General features: G+C 39.1%; 1 protein-coding gene across 1 annotated transcript in view; it reads left to right on the top strand.

The window, feature by feature from the left end:
• The window catches only part of LOC128697817 (pyridoxine/pyridoxamine 5'-phosphate oxidase-like), a 48850-nt gene extending 23682 nt beyond the window's left edge, over positions 1 to 25168 (top strand). The window contains exons 5-7 of the mRNA XM_070090163.1: positions 1597 to 1707; positions 10656 to 10750; positions 22067 to 25168. Of these exons, the coding sequence (XP_069946264.1) occupies positions 1597 to 1707; positions 10656 to 10750; positions 22067 to 22232 (372 nt within the window). The 3' untranslated portion in view covers positions 22233 to 25168. The remainder of the gene's footprint in view (positions 1 to 1596; positions 1708 to 10655; positions 10751 to 22066) is intronic.
• The last annotated feature ends 864 nt before the right edge of the window (positions 25169 to 26032 follow it).

Raw genomic sequence — 26032 nt, 5'->3', positions numbered from 1 at the left:
ACCAGTATGCTTTTATATTATGCTTATAGACGTGAGGCATAAGCATTATTGTTGCAAAAAGCAAATACATTTCTGCAACAGTCGTCTCTTTCCACCTGTGTAGTCTTGACTGTGGTGATAAGATCGTATTTGCCATGGTGTACTCAAAATACTTATTACTTTCCCTGACAATAATTTCCATCAATGGCTGGTCAAAGAATAATTCAAAGAATTCCAGTTCATTGGCCGTGGTTCCAAGGGGACAAGTAGGTAGAATTCCACTTTGAGAGTCATCAAAGTGGTGAGGCGTGGGAACAAAATTGGGATTTTGCTGCCAATCCCACATACGGTTTGCTGGTGGATACTGGACATCATAGGCTGGTTGTGTGGGTGGTTGTGGTTGTAGTGGGCTGGTGGCTGGCGCTCCGCTTTGTCCTTGAACTGACGAGTCAGCAGCGTGGGTCCCAGCGTGGCCTGGTGAGTCACGCATGGCGGTGCCACTACCATCACCACTAACACCATCCACTGATGCCTGTGGTCTATCCATGCCAAGTGTAGCCACATCATCCTCACTATCACTACCTAAAACTGGTGTTGGGCCACGGGATGTACTCCGGGATGTACTCCGTCCCCTGGGCACAGCATAGGGTACTCTACCCGAGCGCATGTGGCGGCGAACATACCGACGCTTCACTGGTGAATATGATTCCTCACTATCACTACTCGAATGATCGTCGAGCGCAATAAAATCACAGTCCACGTCACTATCATCATCATTACTGAAGTCAGAGGCCTGGCCACGCGAAAATATTAGTTTTCTCTTGCGATGAGGAACAACCGACCGTGAGTCACGAGTGCCCACACCAGAGGTAGAAGGTTGAGAATCGTCAGGGTTTTCTGCACTATTATCGATATCCTGGTCATTCTTTTCGGTCACTAACTGATAAAAGCCGTAGAATTCGTCTTCATTTCCACTTCCATCAGTGTCAGAACTATCAGATAGGAAGAGGAGAGTCCCAATTTTCCGGGGAGTGAGAGCTGACTTGCGACGAGGCATGGTGAACAAGGGTAACTGAGCCGGCGTTCCCACAATGCTATGCGGGCGCCTAGATTTTTTGTTTATGGCGCACACCCACCACGCAGACCCGTTCTCTCACATGTAGGCCTATGAGCGTTTTCGCGCTAAATTTGACGGTGCTAGAATTTTGGCATAGATCTACGGTTTGGACACTCAACGTAAAGCCGTTGATCTACGGGACGGACCCTGAAAGGGTTAAGAACTATAATGTATTATCTAAGTGCATGGGTCATGGATAAAAATGTACAGTTCTCCATCTCAAATGCAATTAATAGAGATGTTCCATAGTATTGGTGTTGGTGGGTATCAGTACCAGTATTGGTGGGTATTGGCTAATTTTTATGGTTTTAGTACTGGTGCCAGTATCAGTGGCTAATTTGATGGAATTGGTATAGGTCGAAAATTTGGCATTGTCCCATTACTAGCAGTTAGTCTTGTGGGTCATCTATTCTTAAAAACTTTAGATAATATTACATATTGAGCTTTTATCATTACTGATATTTTTATTGCTATTTTTAAGTGTGTTGCATTTCACTCAGGTACGTGTTGAAGGATACGTGGAGAAGCTGAGTGAAGAAGTATCCACTGAGTATTTTCATTCTCGCCCCCAAGGCAGTCAGATTGCAGCTTGCATTAGTCCACAAAGTCAGGTAAGGTTCTATGTTTGTCAATACCTCTGACATCATCCATTGTCAGGACCTTAGAGAAACCCATAAGATTCTTCTAGTTATTTTATTTGCAGGTTTCTTATAAGAGATGCCTTGATGCCAGTTAGGAGATCTTGATTTAAGGAACTGAATGATAATGATAATTTAACGAACTCATTTCCCAACTAGGGTTTGGTAGAATAACTTCTATTTCAAAGCTACTGTCAATATTGCAATTCACTTTCTGACATTTTTCAGAAAATTGGTAAAAAAATAGAAACAGAACTTCTTTCTTTCAACACACAAGCCGTATCCCACCGAGGCGGGGTGGCCCAAAAGGAAAAATGAAAGCTTCTCCTTTTACATTTAGTAATATATACAGGAGAAGGGGTTACTAGCCCCTTGCTCCTGGCATTTTAGTCGCCTCTTACAACACGCATGGCTTACGGAGGAAGAATTCTGTTCCACTTCCCCATGGAGGTAAGAGGAAATAAACAAGAACAAGAACTAGAAAGAAAATAGAAGAAAACCCAGAGGGGTGCATGTATATATGCTTGTACATGTATGTGAAGTGTGACCTAAGTGTAAGTAGAAGTAGCAAGACGTACCTGAAATCTTGCATGTTTATGAGACAGAATAAAAAGACACCAGCAATTCTACCATCATGTAAAACAATTACAGGCTTTCGTTTTACGCTCACTTGGCAGGACGGTAGTACCTCCCTGGGTGGTTGCTGTCTACCAACCTACTACCTAGGAGAAACAGAACTGTCACCCACAAATTTTTTATTATTATTATTATTTAGGCCATCTTCAACCAAGGTAGGGTGGCTCAAAAATGTTTTCACTGTTGTTCATTTAATAGCTGTTCTGCCAGAAGCACAAAGATACCACACTTCAAATAGCCTTCTGAACTCTTATAAGGAATGTTAACTGTTCCATCATAGTTACTCTGGGCTGGCCTTAATGCTTATTTTCCCCTTTTCCCTGTAATAGTGACAGCTTGGACTCTCCAGAAGCATTTCTAATTACAGAAAAATAAAATCAATCCAAAGATATTTTCATGTCTACTATTAAGACATTATTGGCTTATTTATCAATCACGATTCATCTAATATATATAATAAACAATATAATTAACAGAGAAACATGATATATATTCTAGAATAAATAAAATAGGCCATAATATGACGAGTGATGATGGCGGTGGAAGCGCCTACGTTTCGTCCTTTTTCTATCGCTTAATTACTTAACCCTTTCAGGGTTTCGGACGTACTAGTACGGCTTACGCACCAGGGTTTTTGTCGTAAATTCTAGCGCCCTCAAATCTAGGGAGAGAAAACTGTGTGGTCTGTGTAGTCAGTGTGCACAGTATAAAAAAAATCCTGCAGCACACAGTGTGTAATGAGAAAAAAAAACTTGACCTTGTTTTTGGATTAAAACAGTAACTTTGCACTGTATTTTCGTATGGTATTTATTGTTGTATTCTAGTTTTCCTGGTCTCATTTTATAGAATGGAAGACATATTACAGAAATTGAGATGATTTTGACTGGTTTTACAATGAAAAGTACCTTGAAATTGAGCTCAAAGTAGCAGAAATGTTCGATTTTTACCAAAGTTCAAAAGTAAACAAATCATGCTAAGTGTCCAATACACGTCAACTGGTGAGTCTAATATTCTTTCACAAGTGCACCGATAGTATTTATACCATTTCTACACTAATGCAGTAGTCTGCATAACAGTAAATCTTCTATTTTTTGTGTGAATAAAAATTCAAAGTGGAAAGCAAAAGAATGTAAGAGAGGCGTGGGGACGTGACTAATGAACAGAGGAAATGTTATTTTAGTTCCAGGAATGTGTTTCTTGTTTATTCTGGACCTTATTTTGAAATTGGCATCTTTTGAAATTTGTGTGAAATTGGCATAATTGCTAAATTCTGACCACTGTATTGGATAGCTGAAATTGGTAAATCGGTGGTTTCTTGTACTCATTTGATAGAGAAAATGGAGTTCTAGCAAAATAGTTATGATTTTTGTCGACTAGTACACTGGAATTGGCCGAAAATAGGGCTCAAAGTGGGCAAAATCGCCAACGCGTAAACATCGTCGAGACCGCTAACTTCGTGAGAGCATAATTCTGTAAGTTTCCCATCAAATTTCATACTTTTAGTGTCATTATGATCGGGAAAAGATTCTCTATCTTTTCATAAGATTTTTTTTTTTTTTTTTTTTTTTTTTTTTTTTTTTTTTTTTTTTTTTTTTTTTTTTTGAAATTTGGGCGACCCTGAGAACAAGTCTGGGAGAGGGCCTGGGGGACCCTGAAAGGGTTAACTAACTTGCTACACTCTTAATGCTACACTTTATCACTGAACTTAACTGACACAATTTGTTTTGTTTAATCACCGAATTTAACTGATACAATTTGCTTTAATTCCATGGAAATCATCCTCTTTTTCTTTTCAGCACTGTTTTTTGCACTTATTTTCTTAGAACCTATGGTTAGAAAAAAGAAATTTGGCCAAAGGACTGTAAAAAAAAAATGCAAGCAAGCACGAGAGAACTGCTCTCACGGCGATGTAAACATACCTTTGAAGAATTTTGAGAGTATATCTACTCTCTGAGCCCGGCCATGGGCCAGGCTCGTCTGGTGCTCACCTGTTCAATCAGGCTGTTGCTGCTGGAGGCCCACTGCCCCACATATCCATCACAGCCTGGTTGATCTGACATGTAGGCTCCTTACCAGTTGTTTTGCCATCGGCTGCACCAACTAGTTGCAGCATTCTGAATTATTATGTATTACATATGTATTATTATTATTATTAATTTAGGGAACTGAAGCTCACTCGTTATTATTATAATAAAATACTGTACAGTGGACCCCCGGTATTCGATGGCATCGGTATTCGATGCATTTTTATGCAAAAATTTTGCCTCGGTATCCGATTGAAAACCCGGTATTCGATACGATTCGTACGAGACGTGTCCACGTGTGGCCTGAACTGCCCCGTGTGTGCCAGTGTTTATAAGCCAGCCAGTGTGCACGCATCTAAGGATACATTCGGTACATTCCATATTATCACTATTTTTGGTGCTTGTTTCTGCAAAATAACTCACCATGGGCCCCAAGAAAGCTTCTAGTGCCAACCCTGTGGTAAAAAGGGTGAGAATTAGTATGGAAATTAAGAAAGGGTTTGGGGCTAACCCTGAGAAGCCTATGCCAGTTGTGGAATCCATTGTGCCTACTTCAGAAATTAAGGAAATGTGTACACAGTGGGTTGAACTGCAAACCTTTATGGATGAAAATCACCCTAACACAGCTATTGCAAGCCGTGCTGGTGACTATTACAATGACAATGTTGTGGCCCATTTTAGACAAATCGTAAAGGAACAGGAGGTACAGAGCTCTGTGGACAGATTTGTTGTGCGACAGAGGTCCAGTGACTCTCAAGCTGGTCCTAGTGGCATTAAAAGAAGAAGGGAAGTAACCCCGGAAAAGGACTTGCTACCTCAAGTCCTAATGGAAGGGGATTCCCCTTCTAAACACTAACACCATCCACACTCTCCCCTCCTCCCATCCCATCAATCATCACCAGATCTTCATTAAAAGTAAGTGTCAATTATTCTATTGTTATTGTTGTTATGTAATTATTCTATTGCATTAAACTTAATATTTCATGTGGTAAAATATTTTTTTTCATACTTTTAGGTGTCTTGCACGTATTAATTTGATTTCCATTATTTCTTATGGGGAAAATTGATTTGCTTTTCGATATTTTCGGTATTCGATGAGCTCTCAGGAATGGATTAATATCGAATACCGGGGGTCCACTGTACAGGAAACCCTGGGTTTCGGCCGCTTTGGGTTTCGACCGTTTTTTTTCGGCCAAATGTCCCGCGTTTTGGCCAGCATACCAGACCTGTCCGCCTGCCCACACACGTCATGAGCCAGTCTAGCTTTGTTTATCCTTGAGTGAACATTACCCTGTGCACTCATCCAAACATTTCACATAAATTCACTGTATTTAATGCTTGTTTATTGATTGTGACTGTGAAATAATTGAAGAAAGAAATTGTAGCGAAACACCAAAGTAGAAGAGGAAGAGAGAGGGAAGAACGTGCCTTCTTCAGTGATTCTGTGATATGTACGATACTAAAGCAGCACTAGTCGATAAAGGCTATAGTGCCAGCCAGCGATAAAGTGTAGCATTAACAGTGTAGCAAGTAAGTTGAGCAATTAATCAATAGAAAAAGGACGGCACGAAACTGACTCCTCCAATGTTATTGGAGTTATATAGGGCAACTGACAAGACCGCCGTCTCTGCTGCCATCATCACCACCGCTATGTAAGGCTTATCTTTCAGTGGCCCTTATACACCCAACAACAAACAACACAGTAACACTCGTCGGTTAGGGGGAGAGAGACATATGACATATTTTATTCATTCAAGAGTATATATCATGTTTCTGTGTTATTAAAATTGTTTATTATGTCATATTAGATGAATTTTGCTAGATAAATAAGCCGCAGAGTTGATATTAGTGTCATATTGAAGGATTATCTTGTCCTGCCTCCAGACAAACTCTCCTGCCTCTCTCATACACCAACAAGAGTCTTCAGTAAAAGTAAAACTTATTTAAATATTTATTTATCCATTAAAATTAATGCTTTGTATTTATTTCTCATTGTTTTCTATATGTAAAACCATAGTATTTATTCTTTAAAAAAATTTATTTTTTTGTGAATATTTTTGGGTGGAGCGGATTACAGTGGACCCTTGATAATCGTAAGGCTCGAAAGTCGTAATTTTCCTAAATCGTAACGTTTTTTACGTCAAAACATTGACTCGCAAATAGTCATTTGTCTGGGATGGGTACACACGGCCCCGAGCCGCCTCACACTCCATTCCCATTTATCAGTGAGTGAGGATGATTCCACAAGTTCATATGATACATTTCATAATATTCCATTCATTTTAGTGCTTGCAACTGCTAAATAAGTCACCATGGCTCCAAAAAAAGCTTCTACTGCCAGCCCTTTGGTAAAGAATGTGAGAAACACGCCTAATTTAAGAAAAAGTTAATAGAAAAATATGAAAGTGGTGGTGTTAGTGATGGTGGTAGAGGGTGGTAGTGATGGTGGTAGCAGTTGTGATAGTAGTAGAAGGTGGTAGTGATGGTGGTAGAGGGTGGTAGTGGCTGTGATAGTGGTAGAGGGTGGTAGTGATGGTGGTAGAAGGTGGTAGTGATGGTGGTAGCAGTTGTGATAGTAGTAGAAGGTGGTAGTGATGGTGGTAGAGGGTGGTAGTGGTTGTGATGGTGGTAGAGGGTGCCTTCTTCAGTGATTCAGCAATTCTACTAACTCCTCCAATGTTGTTAGAGTTATATAGGGCTACAGAAAACACTGCCGCCTCAGCTGCTGCTTCACCAACATTATGAATGGCTTATGCCCACAGTAGCCCTTATATACCCAACAACAACAACAGAACACCTCTTGTGACATTCATAATGGCTTATTTTACTCATTCTAGAGTATATTTCATGTTTCTATGTTATTAATATTGTTTATTATGTCATGTTATTTGAATTGTGATAGTTACATAAGCCGTAGAGTTGATAGTAGTGTCATATTCTCTAACAATAAACTCGCCTTCCTCACTCTGCCCCGTCTGCCATACACCAACAAGAGTCTTCAATAAAGGTAGGTGTGATGTTAAATGTTCATTTATACATTTTATTAGTGCTTTACATTTATTTGGCATTCTTTTCTGCATGTAAATCTTTATGTAAGCTAGGGAAGTGACCCCTGAAGTGACCTCGAGTCCTTATGGAGGGGAATTCCCCTTCCAAACAATAACCTCTCTTCCCTCTCTCTCCTCCTCCCTGTCTTCCATTCATCAACAACAGCCTTCAATAAAGGTAACTGTCATGTTTAATGTTCATTCTTTTGTGCATATAAATCTATTTTTAAGGTAAAAAAAATTTTTTTGTTGAAACTTCTGAGTGTCTGTAACGAATTAATTGGATTTACATTATTTCTTATCGAAATCGTCAATTTCGATAATAGTCACACTCTCTGAAACGAATTAACCCTTTGAGGGTCGACAGGCCCTCTCCGAAACTCGTTCTCAGGGTCGGCCAAATTTAAAAAAAAAAAAAATTATTTTTTCTTATGAAAAGATAGAGAATCTTTTCCCAATCATAAAGACACCAAAAGTTTGAAATTTGATAGAAAACTTACGGAATTATGCTCTCGCAAAGTTAGCGGTCTCGGCGATGTTTACGCATCGGCGATTTTGCCCACTTTGAGCCCCATTTTCGGCCAATTTCACTGTACTAGTCGACAAAAAACATGAATATTTCGCTAGAACTCCATTTTTTCTATCGAATGGGTGCAAGAAACCACTCATTTATGAAATTCAACTATCCAGTACAGTGGTCAGAATTTAGCAATTTTGCCAATTTCACACAAATTTCAAAAGATGCCAATTTCGGAATAGGGTCCAGAATAAACAAGAAAGACATTCCTGGCACTAAAATGACATTTCCTCTAGTCATTATTCACGTCTCAAGGCCCCTCTTATATTCTTTTGCTTTCCACTTTGAATTTTTATTTTCACAAAAAATATAAGATTTACTGTTATGCAGACTACTGCATTAGTGTAAAAAATGGTATAAATATTATTGGTGCACTTGTGAAAGAATATTAGACTCACCAGTTGACGTGTATTGCACGCTTGGCACGATTTGTTTACTTTTGAAGTTTGGTAAAAATCGAACATTTCTGCTACTTTGAGCTCAATTTCAAGGCACCTTTCTTTGTAAAACCAGTCAAAATCATCTCTATTTCTGTAATATGTCTTCCATTCTATAAAATGAGACCAAGAAAACTAGAATACAACAATAAATACCATACGAAAATACACTGCAAAGTCGCTGATTTATTCAAAAAAAATGGTCAAAGTTTTTTTTTTCTCATTATGCACTGTGTGCTGCAGGATTTTTTTTAGACTGTGCACACTGACCACATAGACCCATTCTTTCATATGAAGGCCTACCAGCTTTCTCCCACTAGATTTGAGGCCGCTAGAATTTATGAGTACTAGTACGTCAAAAACCCCTACGCGTAAGACGTACTAGTACGACGAAAACCCTCAAAGGGTTAATTACGAAAAACGAGGGTCCACTGTAATTGGTTTTACATTATTTCTTATGGGAAATATTGCTTCGACTTTAGGCCATTTCAACTCTAGGCCTAGCTCCTGGAATGGATTATGGCCGAAACTTGGGGTTCCATTGTAATAATAATAATACATATGTAATAATAATAATGATGAAAGCTTCAGAACGCCACCAATTCAGTGCACTGTTTACCTCAATGTGGGAGTATATCTCTCATGCTTCACTTACATTTTTTACAGTCATTTGGCCAAATTTCATTTTTCTAAGCATGGGTCCTAAGGAAGTAAGTGTAAAGGACAGGACTGAGAAGAAAAAGAGGATGATTTCCATGGAATTAAAGCATGAAATCATAGATAAACAATCGAGGTGTGCAGGTTTTGAGTTGAGGGGGAGCTGGCTCCTAACTTGGATGTTGGCTTGTAACTCAGAGCAAATAATTGACATAGCGATGCCTCGTATCTCAAAAAACTCGTATGTTGGGACACTTGTAAGCCAAAGTTCCACTGTATATCTTCCATTCTATCAAATAAGACCAAGAAACCGAGAATACAACCATAAAAGCCATATGAAAATACACTGCAAAGTTGCTGTTGTAAATGGAAAACATGGTTGCAGTTTTTTTCCTAGTGCACTGCATGATGCAGGATTTTTTTATATGGTGCACACTTACCACATAGACCCATTATCTCATATCTAGGCTCAAATTTACTGGTCACAGCTTAGTTGAGTGAGCTGAGTTCATGGCATTGTACTAGGGACTGACACTGGCTTCAAAGCCGTGATACAATGAGACCAACACCGAAAGGGTTAAATGCTTAGTTTCATCTAGGGGTTTACCAAAGTATTGATATTGGTGGTATCGACTAATTCTGATAGTATTGGCCTGAAGCTTAGTAGTATAAGTATTGGCGAGTCAAAATTTTGGCCAAAAATTTGCATCATCCCATCCCTAGTTTTATCTACATTTCACACCCAAGGTATGAAATCATCTCTAATTACAGTGGACCCCCGGTTAACGATGTTTTTTCACTCCAGAAGTATGTTCAGGTGCCAGTACTGACCGAATTTGTTCCCATAAGGAATATTGTGAAGTAGATTAGTCCATTTCAGACTCCCAAACATACACGTACAAACACACTTACATAAATACACTTACATAATTTGTCGCATTCGGAGGTGATCATTATGCGGGGGTCCACTGTATTTCCATTAAATAGTACTCTGCATTTCTTTTGCTCACTGGAGAAGATATCATGTGACAGTGATTATCTGTCTTCTCTAGTCACTATTTTTTTCTGTACACCTTTGGCATATGAGATGTAGGGTGTTTCTAAGAGACAATTTTTTCAGGAAAAGTGTTTTGTACTGGATAAATATTGTAGTGATGTAATATTGGACATGTCCAGCAGGCATGTGTAAGCGAGTTAGATAGGAATGAGTGGAGGCAGATGGTTTTTGGGACCTGGCGAGCTGTTCGAGTGTGAGTAAGGTGACATTTTGTAAACCGGACTCGAGTCCTGGAGAGGAAGTATAGTGCCTGCACTCTAAAAGGAGGGGTGAGGATGTTTCCTGTTTGGAAGGACATCTGTACTGTCGTATCTGTGCGCTTTTGACAAGACAGTGAGTGTATGAATGATGGTGAAAGTATTTCTTTTTTGGGTCACCCTGTGTTCGTGGGAGACAGCCAGTGTTTAAAAAAAAAATGATCAGTCGAAATTAACGTATTGATGGACAAAATGACAGCAGTGTATTTTACCTCTTATGTTCTTTCAGGTAATACCTGGCCGCCATGTTCTTACTGAAAAAGATGAACTAATGCATGAAGAGTATAAGGATGAGGATAAGGTGATCCCCAAACCAGAGTGCTGGTGAGTATTTAATTGTTCAGTCAGTAGTATGTAGATAAAAGGGCAGTAAGAACTCTGATAGTGTACATCTTCATACGGTATTTTCAGTAAAATGCTGTTCATATTTCTTCTCATCTTCTTTCAACAAACCAGCCGTATCCCACCGAAGCAGGGTGGCCCAAAAAGAAAAACAAAATTTTCTTTTTTTAACTAGTAATTTTGTTTTATTATTTTATTATCACACTGGCCGATTCCCACCAAGGCAGGGTGGCCCGAAAAAGAAAAACTTTCACCATCATTCACTCCATCACTGTCTTGCCAGAAGGGTGCTTTACACTACAGTTTTTAAACTGCAACATTAACACCCCTCCTTCAGAGTGCAGGCACTGTACTTCCCATCTCCAGGACTCAAGTCCGGCCTGCCGGTTTCCCTGAACCCCTTCATAAATGTTACCCTGCTCACACTCCAACAGCACGTCAAGTATTAAAAACCATTTGTCTCCATTCACTCCTATCAAACACGCTTACGCATGCCTGCTGGAAGTCCAAGCCTCTCGCACACAAAACTTCCTTTACCCCCTCCCTCCAACCTTTCCTAGGCCGACCCCTACCCCGCCATCCTTCCACTACAGACTGATACACTCTTGAAGTTATTCTGTTTCGCTCCATTCTCTCCACATGTCCGAACCACCTCAACAACCCTTCCTCAGCCCTCTGGACAACAGTTTTGGTAATCCCGCACCTCCTCCTAACTTCCAAACTACGAATTCTCTGCATTATATTCACACCACACATTGCTCTCAGACATGACATCTCCACTGCCTCCAGCCTTCTCCTCGCTGCAACATTCATCACCCATGCTTCACACCCATATAAGAGCGTTAGTAAAACTATACTCTCATACATTCCCCTCTTTGCCTCCAAGGACAAAGTTCTTTGTCTCCACAGACTCCTAAGTGCACCACTCACCCTTTTCCCCTCATCAATTCTATGATTCACCTCATCTTTCATAGACCCATCCGCTGACACGTCCACTCCCAAATATCTGAATACATTCACCTCCTCCATACTCTCTCCCTCCAATCTGATATCCAATCTTTCATCACCTAATCTTTTTGTTATCCTCATAACCTTACTCTTTCCTGTATTCACTTTCAATTTTCTTCTTTTGCACACCCTACCAAATTCATCCACCAATCTCTGCAACTTCTCTTCAGAATCTCCCAAGAGCACAGTGTCATCAGCAAAGAGCAACTGTGACAACTCCCACTTTGTGTGATTATTTATATTTTAACTCCACGCCTCTTGCCAAGACCCTCGCTCTAGTAATGTATACAGGAAAAGGGGTTACTAGCCCCTTGCTTCTGGCATGTTAGTCGCCTCTTATGACACACATGGTTTGTGGAGGAAGAATTCTGTTCCACTTCCCCATGGAGATAAGAGGAAATAAACAAGAACAAGAACTAGTAAGAAAACCCAGAGGAGTGTGTATATATATGCTTGTAAATGCATGTGTAGTGTGACCTAAGTGTAAGTAGAAGTAGCAAGACTTACCTGAAATATTACGTGTTTACGAGACAGAAATCAGAAACCATCAGTTCTACCATCATGTAAAACAACTACAGGACTGTTCATATTTATGTTCACAAATTATTGGTACTTAGTTTTGCCTTAGTTTACACACTAAAAATTTTAAGAAGGTAGGCCAGGCATAAAAACTTGTCTGTTCCAAGATTTTTGTGGCCTGGGGGAAGGTAGATTGCTGACTTTAACTCAATACCACATATGTTGCAATGGCCCGCTTGTTCTCAGGAGACAACCAACCCACATCCATCAGCTAATAACACACTAATAAGTGACTCACAGTTGTCTGCTGCTCATGACTCTCATAATTTTTTCTTAATACTTCATCAACAAGCAAGAGAACCAAGAATTTAAGGTAGGATAAATTATTCTTTGTCACTCTTATAAACAAGATTTTTTTTTTTAACACATTGGCTATCTCCCACTGAGGCAGGGTGACCCAAAAAGAAAGAAAATACTTTCATCATCATTCAACACTTTCATCTCACTCATACATAATCACTGTCTTTGCAGAGGTGCTCAGATACGACAGTTTAGAAGTCCCTCCAAACTGCCAATGTCCCAAACACCACCTTTAAAGTGCAGGCATTGTATCTCGCATTTCCAGGACTCAAGTCTGGCTAACCTGTTTCCCTGAATCCCTTCACAAAATATTACCCTGTTCACACACTAATAGCTCATCAGGTCCCAAAAACCATTCATCTCCTTTCACTCCTATTTAACACGCTCACTCATTATTAGATTATGTATTGGTGGATAAAAGGTTGATGGGTAGGCTCCAGGATGTACATGTTTATAGAGGGGCAACTGATATATCGGATCATTATTTAGTTGTAGCTACAGTTAGAGTAAGAGGTAGATGAGAAAAGAGGAAGGTGGCAACACAAGTAAGAGGGAGGTGAAAGTGTATAAACTAAGGGAGGAGGAAGTTCGGGTGAGATATAAGCGACTATTGGCAGAAAGGTGGGCTAGTGCAAAGATGAGTAGTGGGGGGGTTAAAGAGGGTTGGAATAGTTTTAAAAATGCAGTATTAGAATGTGGGGCAGAAGTTTGTGGTTATAGGAGGGTGGGGGCAGGAGGAAAGAGGAGTGATTGGTGGAATGATGAAGTAAAGGGTGTGATAAAAGAGAAAAAGGTAGCTTATGAGAGGTTTTTACAAAGCAGAAGTGTTATAAGAAGAGCAGAGTATATGGAGAGTAAAAGAAAGGTAAAGAGAGTGGTGAGAGAGTGCAAAAGGAGAGCAGATGATAGAGTGGGAGAGGCACTGTCAAGAAATTTTAATGAAAATAAGAAAAAATTTTGGAGTGAGTTAAACAAGTTAAGAAAGCCTAGGGAAAGTATGGATTTGTCAGTTAAAAACAGAGTAGGGGAGTTAGTAGATGGGGAGATGGAGGTATTGGGTAGATGGCGAGAATATTTTGAGGAACTTTTAAATGTTAAGGAAGAAACAGAGGCAGTAATTTCATGCACTGGTCAGGGAGGTATACCATCTTTTAGGAGTGAAGAAGAGCAGAATGTAAGTGTGGGGGAGGCACGTGAGGCATTACGTAAAATGAAAGGGGGTAAAGCAGCTGGAACTGATGGGATCATGACAGAAATGTTAAAAGCAAGGGGGGATATAGTGTTGGAGTGGTTGGTACTTTTGTTTAATAAATGTATGAAAGAGGGGAAGGTACCTAGGGATTGGCGGAGAGCATGTATAGTCCCTTTATATAAAGGGAAAGGGGACAAAAGAGACTGTAAAAATTATAGAGGAATAAGCTTACTGAGTATACCAGGAAAAGTGTATGGTAGGGTTATAATTGAAAGAATTAGAGGTAAGACAGAAAGTAGGATTGCGGATGAGCAAGGAGGTTTCAGAGTGGGTAGGGGATGTGTAGATCAAGTGTTTACATTGAAGCATATATGTGAACAGTATTTAGATAAAGGTAGGGAAGTTTTTATTGCATTTTTGGATTTAGAAAAGGCATATGATAGAGTGGATAGAGGAGCAATGTGGCAGATGTTGCAAGTACAGTGGACCCCCGGTTAACGATTTTAATCCGTGCAAGAGGGCTCATCGTTATGCGAAATAATCGTTATGCGAATGAATTTTCCCCATAAGAAATAATGGAAATCAAATTAATCCGTGCAAGACGCCCAAAAGTATGAAAAAAATTTTTTTTTACCACATGAAATGTTAATTTTAATACACACAAACTGAAAAAGGCATGCACAATTAAATGACACTTACTTTTATTGAAGATCTGGTGATGATTGATGGGATGGGAGGAGGGGAGAGCATTATCTTCTTACTGTTTAGAAGGGGAATCCCCTTCCATTACGACTTGAGGTAGCAAGTCCTTTTCCGGGGTTACTTCCCTTCTTCTTTTAATGCCACTAGGACCAGCTTGAGAGTCACTGGACCTCTGTCGCACAACAAATCTGTCCATAGAGCTCTGTACCTCCCGTTCCTTTACGATTTGTCTAAAATGGGCCACAACATTGTCATTGAAATAGTCACCAGCACGGCTTGCAACAGCTGTGTCAGGGTGATTTTCATCTATAAAGGTTTGCAGTTCAACCCACTGTGCACACATTTCCTTAATCTTTGAAGTAGGCACAATGGATTCCACAACTGGCATAGGCTTCTCAGGGTTAGCCCCAAACCCTTCAAAATCTTTCTTAATTTCCATACTAATTCTCACCCTTTTTACCACAGGGTTGGCACTAGAAGCTTTCTTGGGGCCCATGGTCACTTATTTTCCAGAAACAGCACCGAAAACACTGTAATAATACGAAATATTCCGAGTGTATGCTTGGATGTTACCGCGGAGGCTGGCTGGTAAACAATGGGACGGCCGGCACATGTGAGGCTGGCTGAGGGCACATTGGACGCGTCTCGGACGAAAATCGGTAAGCGGGTTTTTAATCGGTATGCGCGGCAAAAATTTTGCGATAAAAGTAATCGGTATGCTGAAAAATCGCTATGTGATGCCATCGTTATGCGGGGGTCCACTGTATTTGGAATAGGTGGTAAGTTATTAAATGCTGTAAAGAGTTTTTATGAGGATAGTGAGGCTCAGGTTAGGGTGTGTAGAAGAGAGGGAGACTACTTCCCGGTAAAAGTAGGTCTTAGACAGGGATGTGTAATGTCACCATGGTTGTTTAATATATTTATAGGTGGGGTTGTAAAGGAAGTAAATGCTAGGGTGTTCGGGAGAGGGGTGGGATTAAATTTTGGGGAATCAAATTCAAAATGGGAATTGACACAGTTACTTTTTGCTGATGATACTGTGCTTATGGGAGATTCTAAAGAAAAATTGCAAAGGTTAGTGGATGAGTTTGGGAATGTGTGTAAAGGTAGAAAGTTGAAAGTGAACATAGAAAAGAGTAAGGTGATGAGGGTGTCAAATGATTTAGATAAAGAAAAACTGGATATCAAATTGGGGAGGAGGAGTATGGAAGAAGTGAATGTTTTCAGATACGTACTTGGGAGTTGACGTGTCGGCGGATGGATTTATGAAGGATGAGGTTAATCATAGAATTGATGAGGGAAAAAAGGTGAGTGGTGCGTTGAGGTATATGTGGAGTCAAAAAACGTTATCTATGGAGGCAAAGAAGGGAATGTATGAAAGTATAGTAGTACCAACACTCTTATATGGGTGTGAAGCTTGGGTGGTAAATGCAGCAGCGAGGAGACGGTTGGAGGCAGTGGAGATGTCCTGTTTAAGGGCTATGTGTGGTGTAAATATTATGCAGAAAATTCGGAGTGTGGAAATTAGGAAAAGGTGTGGAGTTAATAAAAGTATTAGTCAGAGGGCAGAAGAGGGGTTGTTGAGGTGGTTTGGTCATTTAGAGAGAATGGATCAAAGTAGAATGACATGGAAAGCATATAAATCTATAGGGGAAGGAAGGCGGGGTAGGGGTCGTCCTTGAAAGGATTGGAGAGAGGGGGTAAAGGAGGTTTTGTGGGCAAGGGGCTTGGACTTCCAGCAAGCGTGCGTGAGCGTGTTGGATAGGAGTGAATGGAGACGAATGGTACTTGGGACCTGACGATCTGTTAGAGTGTGAGCAGGGTAATATTTAGTGAAGGGATTCAGGGAAACCGGTTATTTTCATATAGTCGGACTTGAGTCCTGGAAATGGGAAGTACAATGCCTGCACTTTAAAGGAGGGGCTTGGGATATTGGCAGTTTGGAGGGATATGTTGTGTATCTTTATATGTGTATGCTTCTAGACTGTTGTATTCTGAGCACCTCTGCAAAAACAGTGATAATGTGCGAGTGTGGTGAAAGTGTTGAATGATGATGAGAGTATTTTCTTTTTGGGGATTTTCTTTCTTTTTTGGGTCACCCTGCACTTGGTGGGAGACAGCCGACTTGTTGAAAAAAAAAAAAAAAAACTCATGCTTGCTGGAAGTCCAAGTCCCTCGCCCACTAAACCTCCTTTACCCCCTCCCTCCAACCTTTTCGAGGACAGCCCCTACCCCTCCTTCCTTCCCCTACAGATTTATATGCTCTCCAAGTCATTCTACTTTGATCCATTCTCTCTAAATGACCAAAGCACCTCAACAACCCTTCATCAGCCTTCTGACTGCCTCCAGCCGCCTCCTCACTGCAGCATTTACAACCCAAGCTTTACACCCATATAAGAGTGTTGGTACCACTATACTTTCATACATTCCCTTCTTTGCCTCCGTGGATAACGTTTTTTGTCTCCACGGATACCTCAATGCATCAATATGATTAACCTCATCCTTCATAAACCCTTCCACTGACAAGTCAACTCCCAAATATCTGAAAGCATTTGCTTCTTCCGTACTCCCTCTCTCCAATGTGATTTCCAATTTTCCTTTATCTAAATCATTTGATACCCTCATCACCTTACTCTTATCTATGTTCACTTTCAACTTTCACACACTCCCAAACTCGTCTACTATCCTTTGCAGCTTTTCTTTAGAATCTCCCATAAGCACATCATCAGCACAAAGTAACTGTGTCAGCTCCCATTTTGTATATGATTCCCCATAATTTAATCCAACCATGGTGACATTACCTGTCTAAGACCTACTTTTACCAGGTAGTAGTCTCTCTCTCTCCTGCACACATAAACTGAGCCTCACTATCTTCATAACTCTTTACAGCATTTAGTATCTTACTACCTGTTCCATTCACTTGCAGCATCTGCCACATTGCTCCCCTATCCACTATTATATGCCTTTTCTGAATCCATAAATGCAATGAAAACTTTCCTACCTTTATCTAAATATTGTTCACATATATGCTACACATCCCCTACCTGCTCTGAAGCCTCCTTGCTCATCTGCAGTCTGTCTTACCTCTAATTCTTTCAATAATAACCCTACTGTACACTTTACCTGGTATACTCAATAAACTTATTCCCCTATAATTTTCACAGTCTTGTTTGTCCCCCTTCTCTTTATATAAAAAATTTATTAAAAGTTTGTTTGGCCATGATCTGAGACTGTCTCTGCAGCCAGATACAGTGGACCCTCGACCAACGATATTAATCCGTTCCATAGAGCTTGTCGTTAGCTGAATTTATCATTAGCTGAATTAATTTTCCCCATAAGAAATAATGGAAATCCAATTAATCCGTTCCAGACAGCCAAAAGTTTTAAACCATACCCCTGGCCGGGATTGAACCCGCGGTCATAGAGTCTCAAAACTCCAGGCCGTCGCGTTAGCCACTAGACCAGCTAGCCACAATAAGATTCATCCAACTAGGTCACAGTGGTGCCTGTGCTAACCTTCCTATGGTGTAGAAATATACCTAGTTGGATGAATCTTATTGTGGCTAGCTGGTCTAGTGGCTAACGCGACGGCCTGGAGTTTTGAGACTCTATGACCGCGGGTTCAATCCCGGCCGGGGGTATGGTTTGTTTGCAATTGTGTCATTACGATTTCTTGAGTCATAAAAGTTTTAAAAAAAAATAATTTTTTTTTTCATGAAATATACATTTCTCTACAAAGAAAACAATGAGACATGCACAATAACTACATAAATAAATGCTAAAATGACACTTACCTTTATTGAAGAGTATTGATGAATGATGAGACACTGTTTTTCTTGAACACTCTGGGATTTTCAGAGTGATACATGAGTAGAGGCTTCACTTTGCAATCCCCACTAGCATTACAACAAAACATGAGAGTTAGCCTGTCTTTCATAGGCTTGTGTCCTGGGAGTGCCTTTTCCTTCTGAGTAATGTAGGTCCTGTTTGGCATTTTCTTCCAGAACAGGCCTGTTTCGTCACAATTGAACACTTGTTGGGGTTGGAGTTTTTCAGCCTCGCCATGCCTTATCACAGTGTATACCACTACGATTTTTAAATCTCAAACCAACCTTTGCTGGGCTTAAATTCACCAATATGAGTGCTAGGTCCAGGCATTTTTTCCTGTTCACCTGGGTGTTAGTCAACTGGTGTGAGTCACATCCTGGGGGACAAGATTAAGGACCCCAATGGAAATAAGTTAGACAGTCCTCAATGATGCACTGACTTTCTTGGGTTATCCTGGGTGGCTAACCCTCTGGGGTTAATTATTTCTTGGTAATTGTTTCTTGTTAAGCCACACCAACAACACTCTCTCCACATCTTTGAGTAGTACAGCTAGCGGTGGTGCAGCAGCAGCTGACGGTGGTGCAGCAACAGCAGCAGCTGATGGTGGTACAGGAGCAGCTGACGGTGGTGCAGCAACAGCAGCAGCTGACCATGGTACAGCAGCAGCTGACAGTGGTATAGAAGCAGCTGACAGTGGTGCAGCAATGGATGACCGTGGTACGATAGTATTTCGATAACATTTCTCACCCTTTTTACCACAGGGTTGGCACTAGAAGCTTTCTTTAGGCCCATGATGGCTTAACAGTTACAAGCACTAAAAACAGTGGAATAATGCAAAATATGTATATCGCATGTATGCGTGAAACCGTCTGCCCTGGCTTGTAAACAATGGCACACTACCTGAAGGCAGGGCAGCTGAGGCGCTCAGGCTGGACGGTGGAAGGTGGACGCGTTCGGGACGAATGTCCTTACCAGAGTTTTTCACAGTTGGTCGAACCAATATTTTTACGCAGAAACACATCGTTAGGCGATTTTATCGTTAGATGATGCCAGTGTTGGTCCACTGTATGTGTAAATAAAAGTACGTGAGCGCATGCATGTGTGCACACACGCATGTGATTCAACCCCTGCAACCACATATAGGTGAGTACAAACAGACAGAATTGACTATTAACCCCTTGACTGTTGCAACCCCAAATCCTGAGGTGTCTCCTGGTGTCGCAAAATTTCTGAAAAAAACAAAATTTCTTATGAAATGATAGAGAATATTTTCCCGATTGTAATGACACCAAAAGAACGAAATTTGATGGAATTATGCTCTCGTGAAGTTAGCAACCTCGGCGATATTTACGAATCGGCGATTTTGCCCAATTTGAGCCCTATTTTCAGCTGATTCCATTGTTCCAGTCAACCAAACTCATAGCTATTTCTTTAGAACTCCATTTTTTCTATCAATTGAATACAAGACACTGCCCATTTACCGATTTCAACTACCCAATGATGTGGTCAGAAATTTGCAATTTGGCCAATTTCACGAAAGTTAAAAAATATGACAATTTCAAAATAGGGTCCAGAATGAACAATGCAGACATTCCTGGCTCTAAAATAACATTTTCTTTGTTCATCAGTCACGTCTCCAGGTCCCTCTGATATTACTCTTGCTTTCTATTTTGAATTTTTATTCAAACAAAAAATAGAAGATTTACTGTTATGGAGACTACTGCAATATTGTAATAATTGTATAAATAATGTCAACCCATTCATGACTGCATATTAGAATGACTACTTGGACATTTATTGGAAAATGGCATCATTTGTTTACTTTTGAACATCGGCAAAAATCAAACATTTCCCCCACTTTGAGCTCCATTTTAAGGTTCTTTTCATAGTAAAACCAATCAAAATCACCTCTATTTCTATAATATGTTTTCCATTCTATCAAATGAGACCAAGAAAACGAGAATACAACCATAAACACTATATGAAAATAGACCACAAAGTCGGCATTTTAATTAAAAAAAAACGGTCCTTTTTTTTTTCTCATGCACTGTGTGCTGCAGGATTATTTTTATATGGTGCACACTGACCACACAGACCCATTCTCTCATATGTGGGCCTACCAGCTTTCTCCTGCTTGATTTGAAGCCGCTAGAATTTATGAGTATACGTATATACGTCAAACACGGTGGCTCGTATGACGTATATATACGACTGAAACAGTCAATGGGTTAATTACGACGGTGGTTATATTTCTGAAAATGGTGTCTAAAATGAACTGAAGAATATATGGGAAAAATATGGTTACAATCTTGAAATTCCTTAGTCTCTTTTTTTTTTTTTTTTAAGCTATATAATTCATAAAGACTCAAAAATAATCAAGCTTTTCATTCCTTGCATTATAGTACTTAGCTTTGTTGATCTAGACATGTATGTGGTGAAATTTGATGTGACCCTATGCATTACCTGTACAAACACAAGAGGCAGTTCCACAATTATCACCTGCCACCACCATCACAACCACCTGCAAACATCAGTAAAAATATCATATATTTCTGGAAATGACAAGCTTTTTTTTAATTAATAAATATGCCCAGAGCAATACTCCCATAATGTAAATGCAGACTATTCCCAAAAATATGAAAAATAAAGATAAAAATATGAAAAAAAAAAAATGTGCTATCACCATGCTCTGTTTTTGTTGGGTTTAACCCTTTGAGGGCTGGTCTCGGTCTGGGTCGGTCCAGTAGTTCTACACCACGAGCTCATCTCACTCGGATAAGCTGTTAGCAGTAAATTTGGACTTAGCTGTGAGAGAATGGGTCAGTGTGCACCATATAAAAAATTCCTGCAGCAAGCAGTCCATAATGTCGAAAAAACTGCGACCATGTTTTTGGTTTAAAACAGCAAATTCAAGGTATATTTTTCTACAGTTTTTATTGTTGTATTCTCGGTTTCTTGGTCTTACTTGATAGATTGGAAGATATATTACAGAAATAGAGGGAATTTTGATTGGTTTCAGGATTGAAAGTAGCTTCAAACTGAGCCCAAAGTAGCGGAAATATAAAATTTTTGCTGATATTCCAGAGTACACAAATTATGTCACTCATCTAATATACATCCAGATAGTCAGTGTAATGTGTATCCACAAATGCGCTGACATTGTTTATACAGTTTTTACAATAATGCAGTAGTCTGCATAACAGTAAATCTTTATTTTTTGTGTGAATAAAAATTCAAATTGGAAAGCAAGTGTAATATAGGAGAGGCCTGAGAATGTGTCTGATGAACAGAGGAAATGTTGTTTTAGTGCCAGGAATGTCTACATTGTTTATTCTGGGTTCTCTTTTGAAATTGCCAATTTCAGAAGTGATTTCTGTTCACTTTATTGGATAGGTAAATGGGCAGTTTCTCGTACTCATTTGATAGAATAGAAGAAATACTATCAAAGTAGCTATGAGTTTGGTTGACTGGAACAATGGAATTGGCTGAAAATTGCCGATTCATAAATATCACTAAGACCACTGACTTTGCGAGAGTGTAATTCCGTAAGTTTTCTACCAAATTTCCTACTTTTACATCTTTATCTTCAGATGGCACTAGTTTGCTTTAGTCAGCAGCTGTCTCACTCTCAGATTGGGTAAATTGCAGTATGGTTTTAGGTACATAGATAACATTTTTTTTTTTTTCAGGGGCGGCTTTCGAGTTGTGCCAGAAGTGATAGAATTCTGGCAAGGGCAAACATCACGTGTTCATGACAGAATTTGCTTCAGGAAGCTCATGACAGACGAGGTTATTGATGAAAGTCTGACGAAACCAGGGGAAGATGGATGGGTATATGAAAGACTTGCCCCGTAGACACTTAAAATATTGATTCATTTGAAAAGTGGGTTCATCATATTGAGTGTACTATACTGTACTGGATTTCTATTTCCATTCCCAATAGTATACTCCAGTTCTCTATTATTCTTTCTTCATATTAACATTATGTGTGACATTGTCAATGGTCCAAGTTGGATTGAAATGTCGTCGTAAGCTTCTCTCTTCTGTGTGCGGGTTATTTGTGTTTGTTCCAGTCACAGTATTGTGGTTTTTTTGTTCTTTAAGGGTTGAGCATATTTTGTGATAATAGTAATAACAAATCTAGTGAGGAAAGGGTGCTGAAGAGTGACTTAAACATAAATTATTGTGTGTCAGTTGCAGCAATCATGGTTTCAGTTTCAATTACTGCCTTCGTTTTCGTTTTAGATAGGTATATTTAAATATCGATATAACGTGCTTCTGAGTAATAGAATTTGGATAAAACAGACAAAATATTTGGCTTGATAGGCTTTATGCAGTGGACTTAAGTCTGCTTCACTGGGCATTTGTCTAGCATGGAATTTCACTTATCTAAGCTCATTCTCCAGGGAATACTGAGGGATTCATGTTAGAGGTATTTTACACTTCTTTATAAATAGGGAACTGTGAAATTATTAATGATTTTACTGCATTTTATTCCTCAGTGTTCAGGTACCCAATGTATGGATATATCACTACTAGCATCTATGGGGTTTGTGTAGCTGATTTGAATCTTGAAACTGGAATAGGGAATTTTGCATGTCCCAATTTCTTAAGTGTAGTATAATTTTACTTTGTCAGTACGAGATCACATTATGGTCTTCCAACTTCTAAAAATGAATCAAAATCTGTGCAAAGAAAAAGTGAACATTTTCAAATGCTATTTACATAATACATTCAAATGAACATGGGCAAGCTGTTCAATTGAATAAAGGTACAATGTTTAGTTGAACAAGAGCAAAATGTTTGAGCATAAAATATGTTTAAATTAACAAAACTGATCAGGTTCAGCTAATTATGTATATAATATTCAGTTGAATATATTGTAAATGTTAAATATTCAGTTGAACCAATATTGAATATTGTAAAATGATCATATGATTATGACTATATTTAATATTCCATTGAATATTAAAAAAATGTTCAGTCAAAAATGTGTAAAATATTCATATAAAAACATTTTTATTTTAAATATTTAGTAGGCTGTTGATTAAGATGTGACATTCTATAACATTTTCGATACAAGACTATTGCAGAATGGTGGCACACTTTTGCTCATAACTCCATGATATTCACCTATGATGGAGCAACTTCAGGGGGGAAAAAAATATGGAGTGCCACGAGGCTGGACTGTAGGAACTTTCCCCTCTTGTCTAGTGGGCAGCCAGCGTGTGGGTCAGATCTTTGCAAGGGAATAAGTAAGTGTATTTAGGTACAGGTGCACACAAGTAAACTTATCATTTATAGTAACACATGTAAATTACCTCGGATAACCATATGTTCTTCAGTTTGTTTTAGATTTTTTTTTTTTTTTGTCTTGTATGTCATGTTCATGGATGTAATTACTGCCATAATTGACAGTCTGTTTAATAATAAGATTTATAAAATGTTCAGTTAAATGTTATAGAGTATTGAACATTAATTTGTTCAAGTGAACACTAATATATGGTCAGCATGAGTACACATTTTGAATATTAGCCAGATTTTAGAGTAAATGTTAGTAGAATATATTCATTGAACACAGTTGATTTTTTTTCATTTGAATATAAAGTATTTAATTATTCCTTTTTATAAATGTTCATCTGAATATATTCAACACGTTACATTGAACACCTGTGTACAGTTTTATTTCACATAAAAAAAAAAAAAAAAAAAATTACAATTGAGAACTGTTCAATATGTTGGTGAAATCAAATGTTTCATAGGTTGTAAGTCTGTTTAAACCTCCAACTGGTTCTGTTACTAAAATCATGTGTCAAGAGCCCTTCACCAATATGAAGGCATTATTGTTGAAGGGGAGCAGATCTGTTAAGGATCACATAGGTAGACATATATATAGAACCTACCTCTTATTTCTGTGTGGGTACAAGCCTCTGCGTAAAAAGCTTAATTGAACAAAGAGTGCATGTGAACACTAGTTGAATATGTTAAAGGTTCTCTATCTTATTGAACATTTCCAGTTATTTTAATAGAAACATTGTACGGTATGTACTGATCAAGACGTTTACTAAGAAATCATTTTCCCATGAGTGGCTTTTTTTTTCAGCTCTAATTCAGAGTAGCTAGAACAAGCAGTGTGTATAACAAGATCTGGTGAACAAGTAGAATGATAGAGGTGGAATTGGTTACATCTACCCAGGGTGAGCTGGTAGGCTTCCTGCAGTGCCCTCTGGTATAACTTGGTGTCTTCTAATGGTAGAGTAACTGCTGAGTAGCAGTGTTATTGCCATCAGGTGTATGGTAGTACCAAGTTAAACCAGTACTGCAAGAGGCCTACTATGCCACTCTGGGAAGATGCCACCAACTCAACATCTGTTTTGTTGCCTCATTTTCAACCTACGTGTAGATTCACCCGACTTCTTGTATCATGTACATTGCTTACACTATTACTAATGAAGAAACTGCTTTAGGCCTTTTTTTTTTTTTTTTTTTTTTTATGTTATCTTTGGTTTACACATGTACTGTATTTAAAACTGGTTGGTAACAAAACCATTACACCTTAATTAGAAACATTGATAAAGATACTGTTATGAAAGCCTTTTATGATATTTTACCCAGTGCTGAGCTTAGTTACATAATGTACTTGATATAGATCCTTCTTGCATTTCTGTCAGCTTATGCAATTATTACCTGGACACATTCATGGAAAAAAGCTGAGATGTATAAAAAGAAATAAGTTGAAATCTTTGTATATAATATTTGTAAAGGTTAGCAATTAAAAAAATGGTGATTAATTTGTTTTATTTATACATTGAAACACTGTATAGCCCTTGTGGCTTAGCGCTTCTTTTTGATTATAATAATATACATTGAAACAGTTTCTTCATTGAGCTTCTTGTAGCTCAGTGCACTTATTATAACCATGACTAATACACTGAGCATGATTTAAACCACACCAACTGTAAAAAAAAAAAAAATTAGAAATTTTACGAGATCAATAACATTAGATTATTTATTAGTGTCTCGGACCACATGTTTACACAGTTAAAATTATAATATATTACTGCTCTCGGCTCCCAACACAGATGGAATAAATAAGTGAAGAGGGGCAGGAAAAAATCCTTGAGGCATCCTCAGACAGCTCATGGGGGTGATGAATGCAATCTTGTCTGGATATTAGATGCAGAGGAAAGACAGGGTGAACAGAGGGAGAGGTTGCACTGCTCATCAAAAACCAATGGAGTTTTGAGACGAGAGGATTAGTTAGAGGCGAAGCGGATGACTAAAGTAGGGACACTAACTAGGGGTCCAAAAAGTGATAAAAGATAGCAGTGATGTACCACTGAACAGCAGATAAGACAAAAATACATTGAGTAGCAGAACAATGGTGGCCACACTAGCTGAGGTGGCCAGAAGAGCACACGCAAGCAGAACAAAGCTACTCGTCATAAGGGACTCCACCCCACAAGGTGATAGACTGGAAAAATCTGGAACCACATGGGGGACCAGAAGAGTCTAGAAAGCTTCAAGTACCAACACGTTACGGACACAATCAGAGGAAGAGACGATGAACCAGCAAGGCTGGACCTTGTATTCACCTTCAACCAGGAAATCACACGAAATGCCCCTCATCACTAGCGATCACATGGTCCCGAGTT

Source organism: Cherax quadricarinatus, chromosome 31 (assembly GCF_038502225.1).
Source record: "Cherax quadricarinatus isolate ZL_2023a chromosome 31, ASM3850222v1, whole genome shotgun sequence".
In the NCBI taxonomy this organism is placed as follows: domain Eukaryota; kingdom Metazoa; phylum Arthropoda; class Malacostraca; order Decapoda; family Parastacidae; genus Cherax; species Cherax quadricarinatus.
This window is presented reverse-complemented; position numbering and strand designations above follow the sequence as displayed.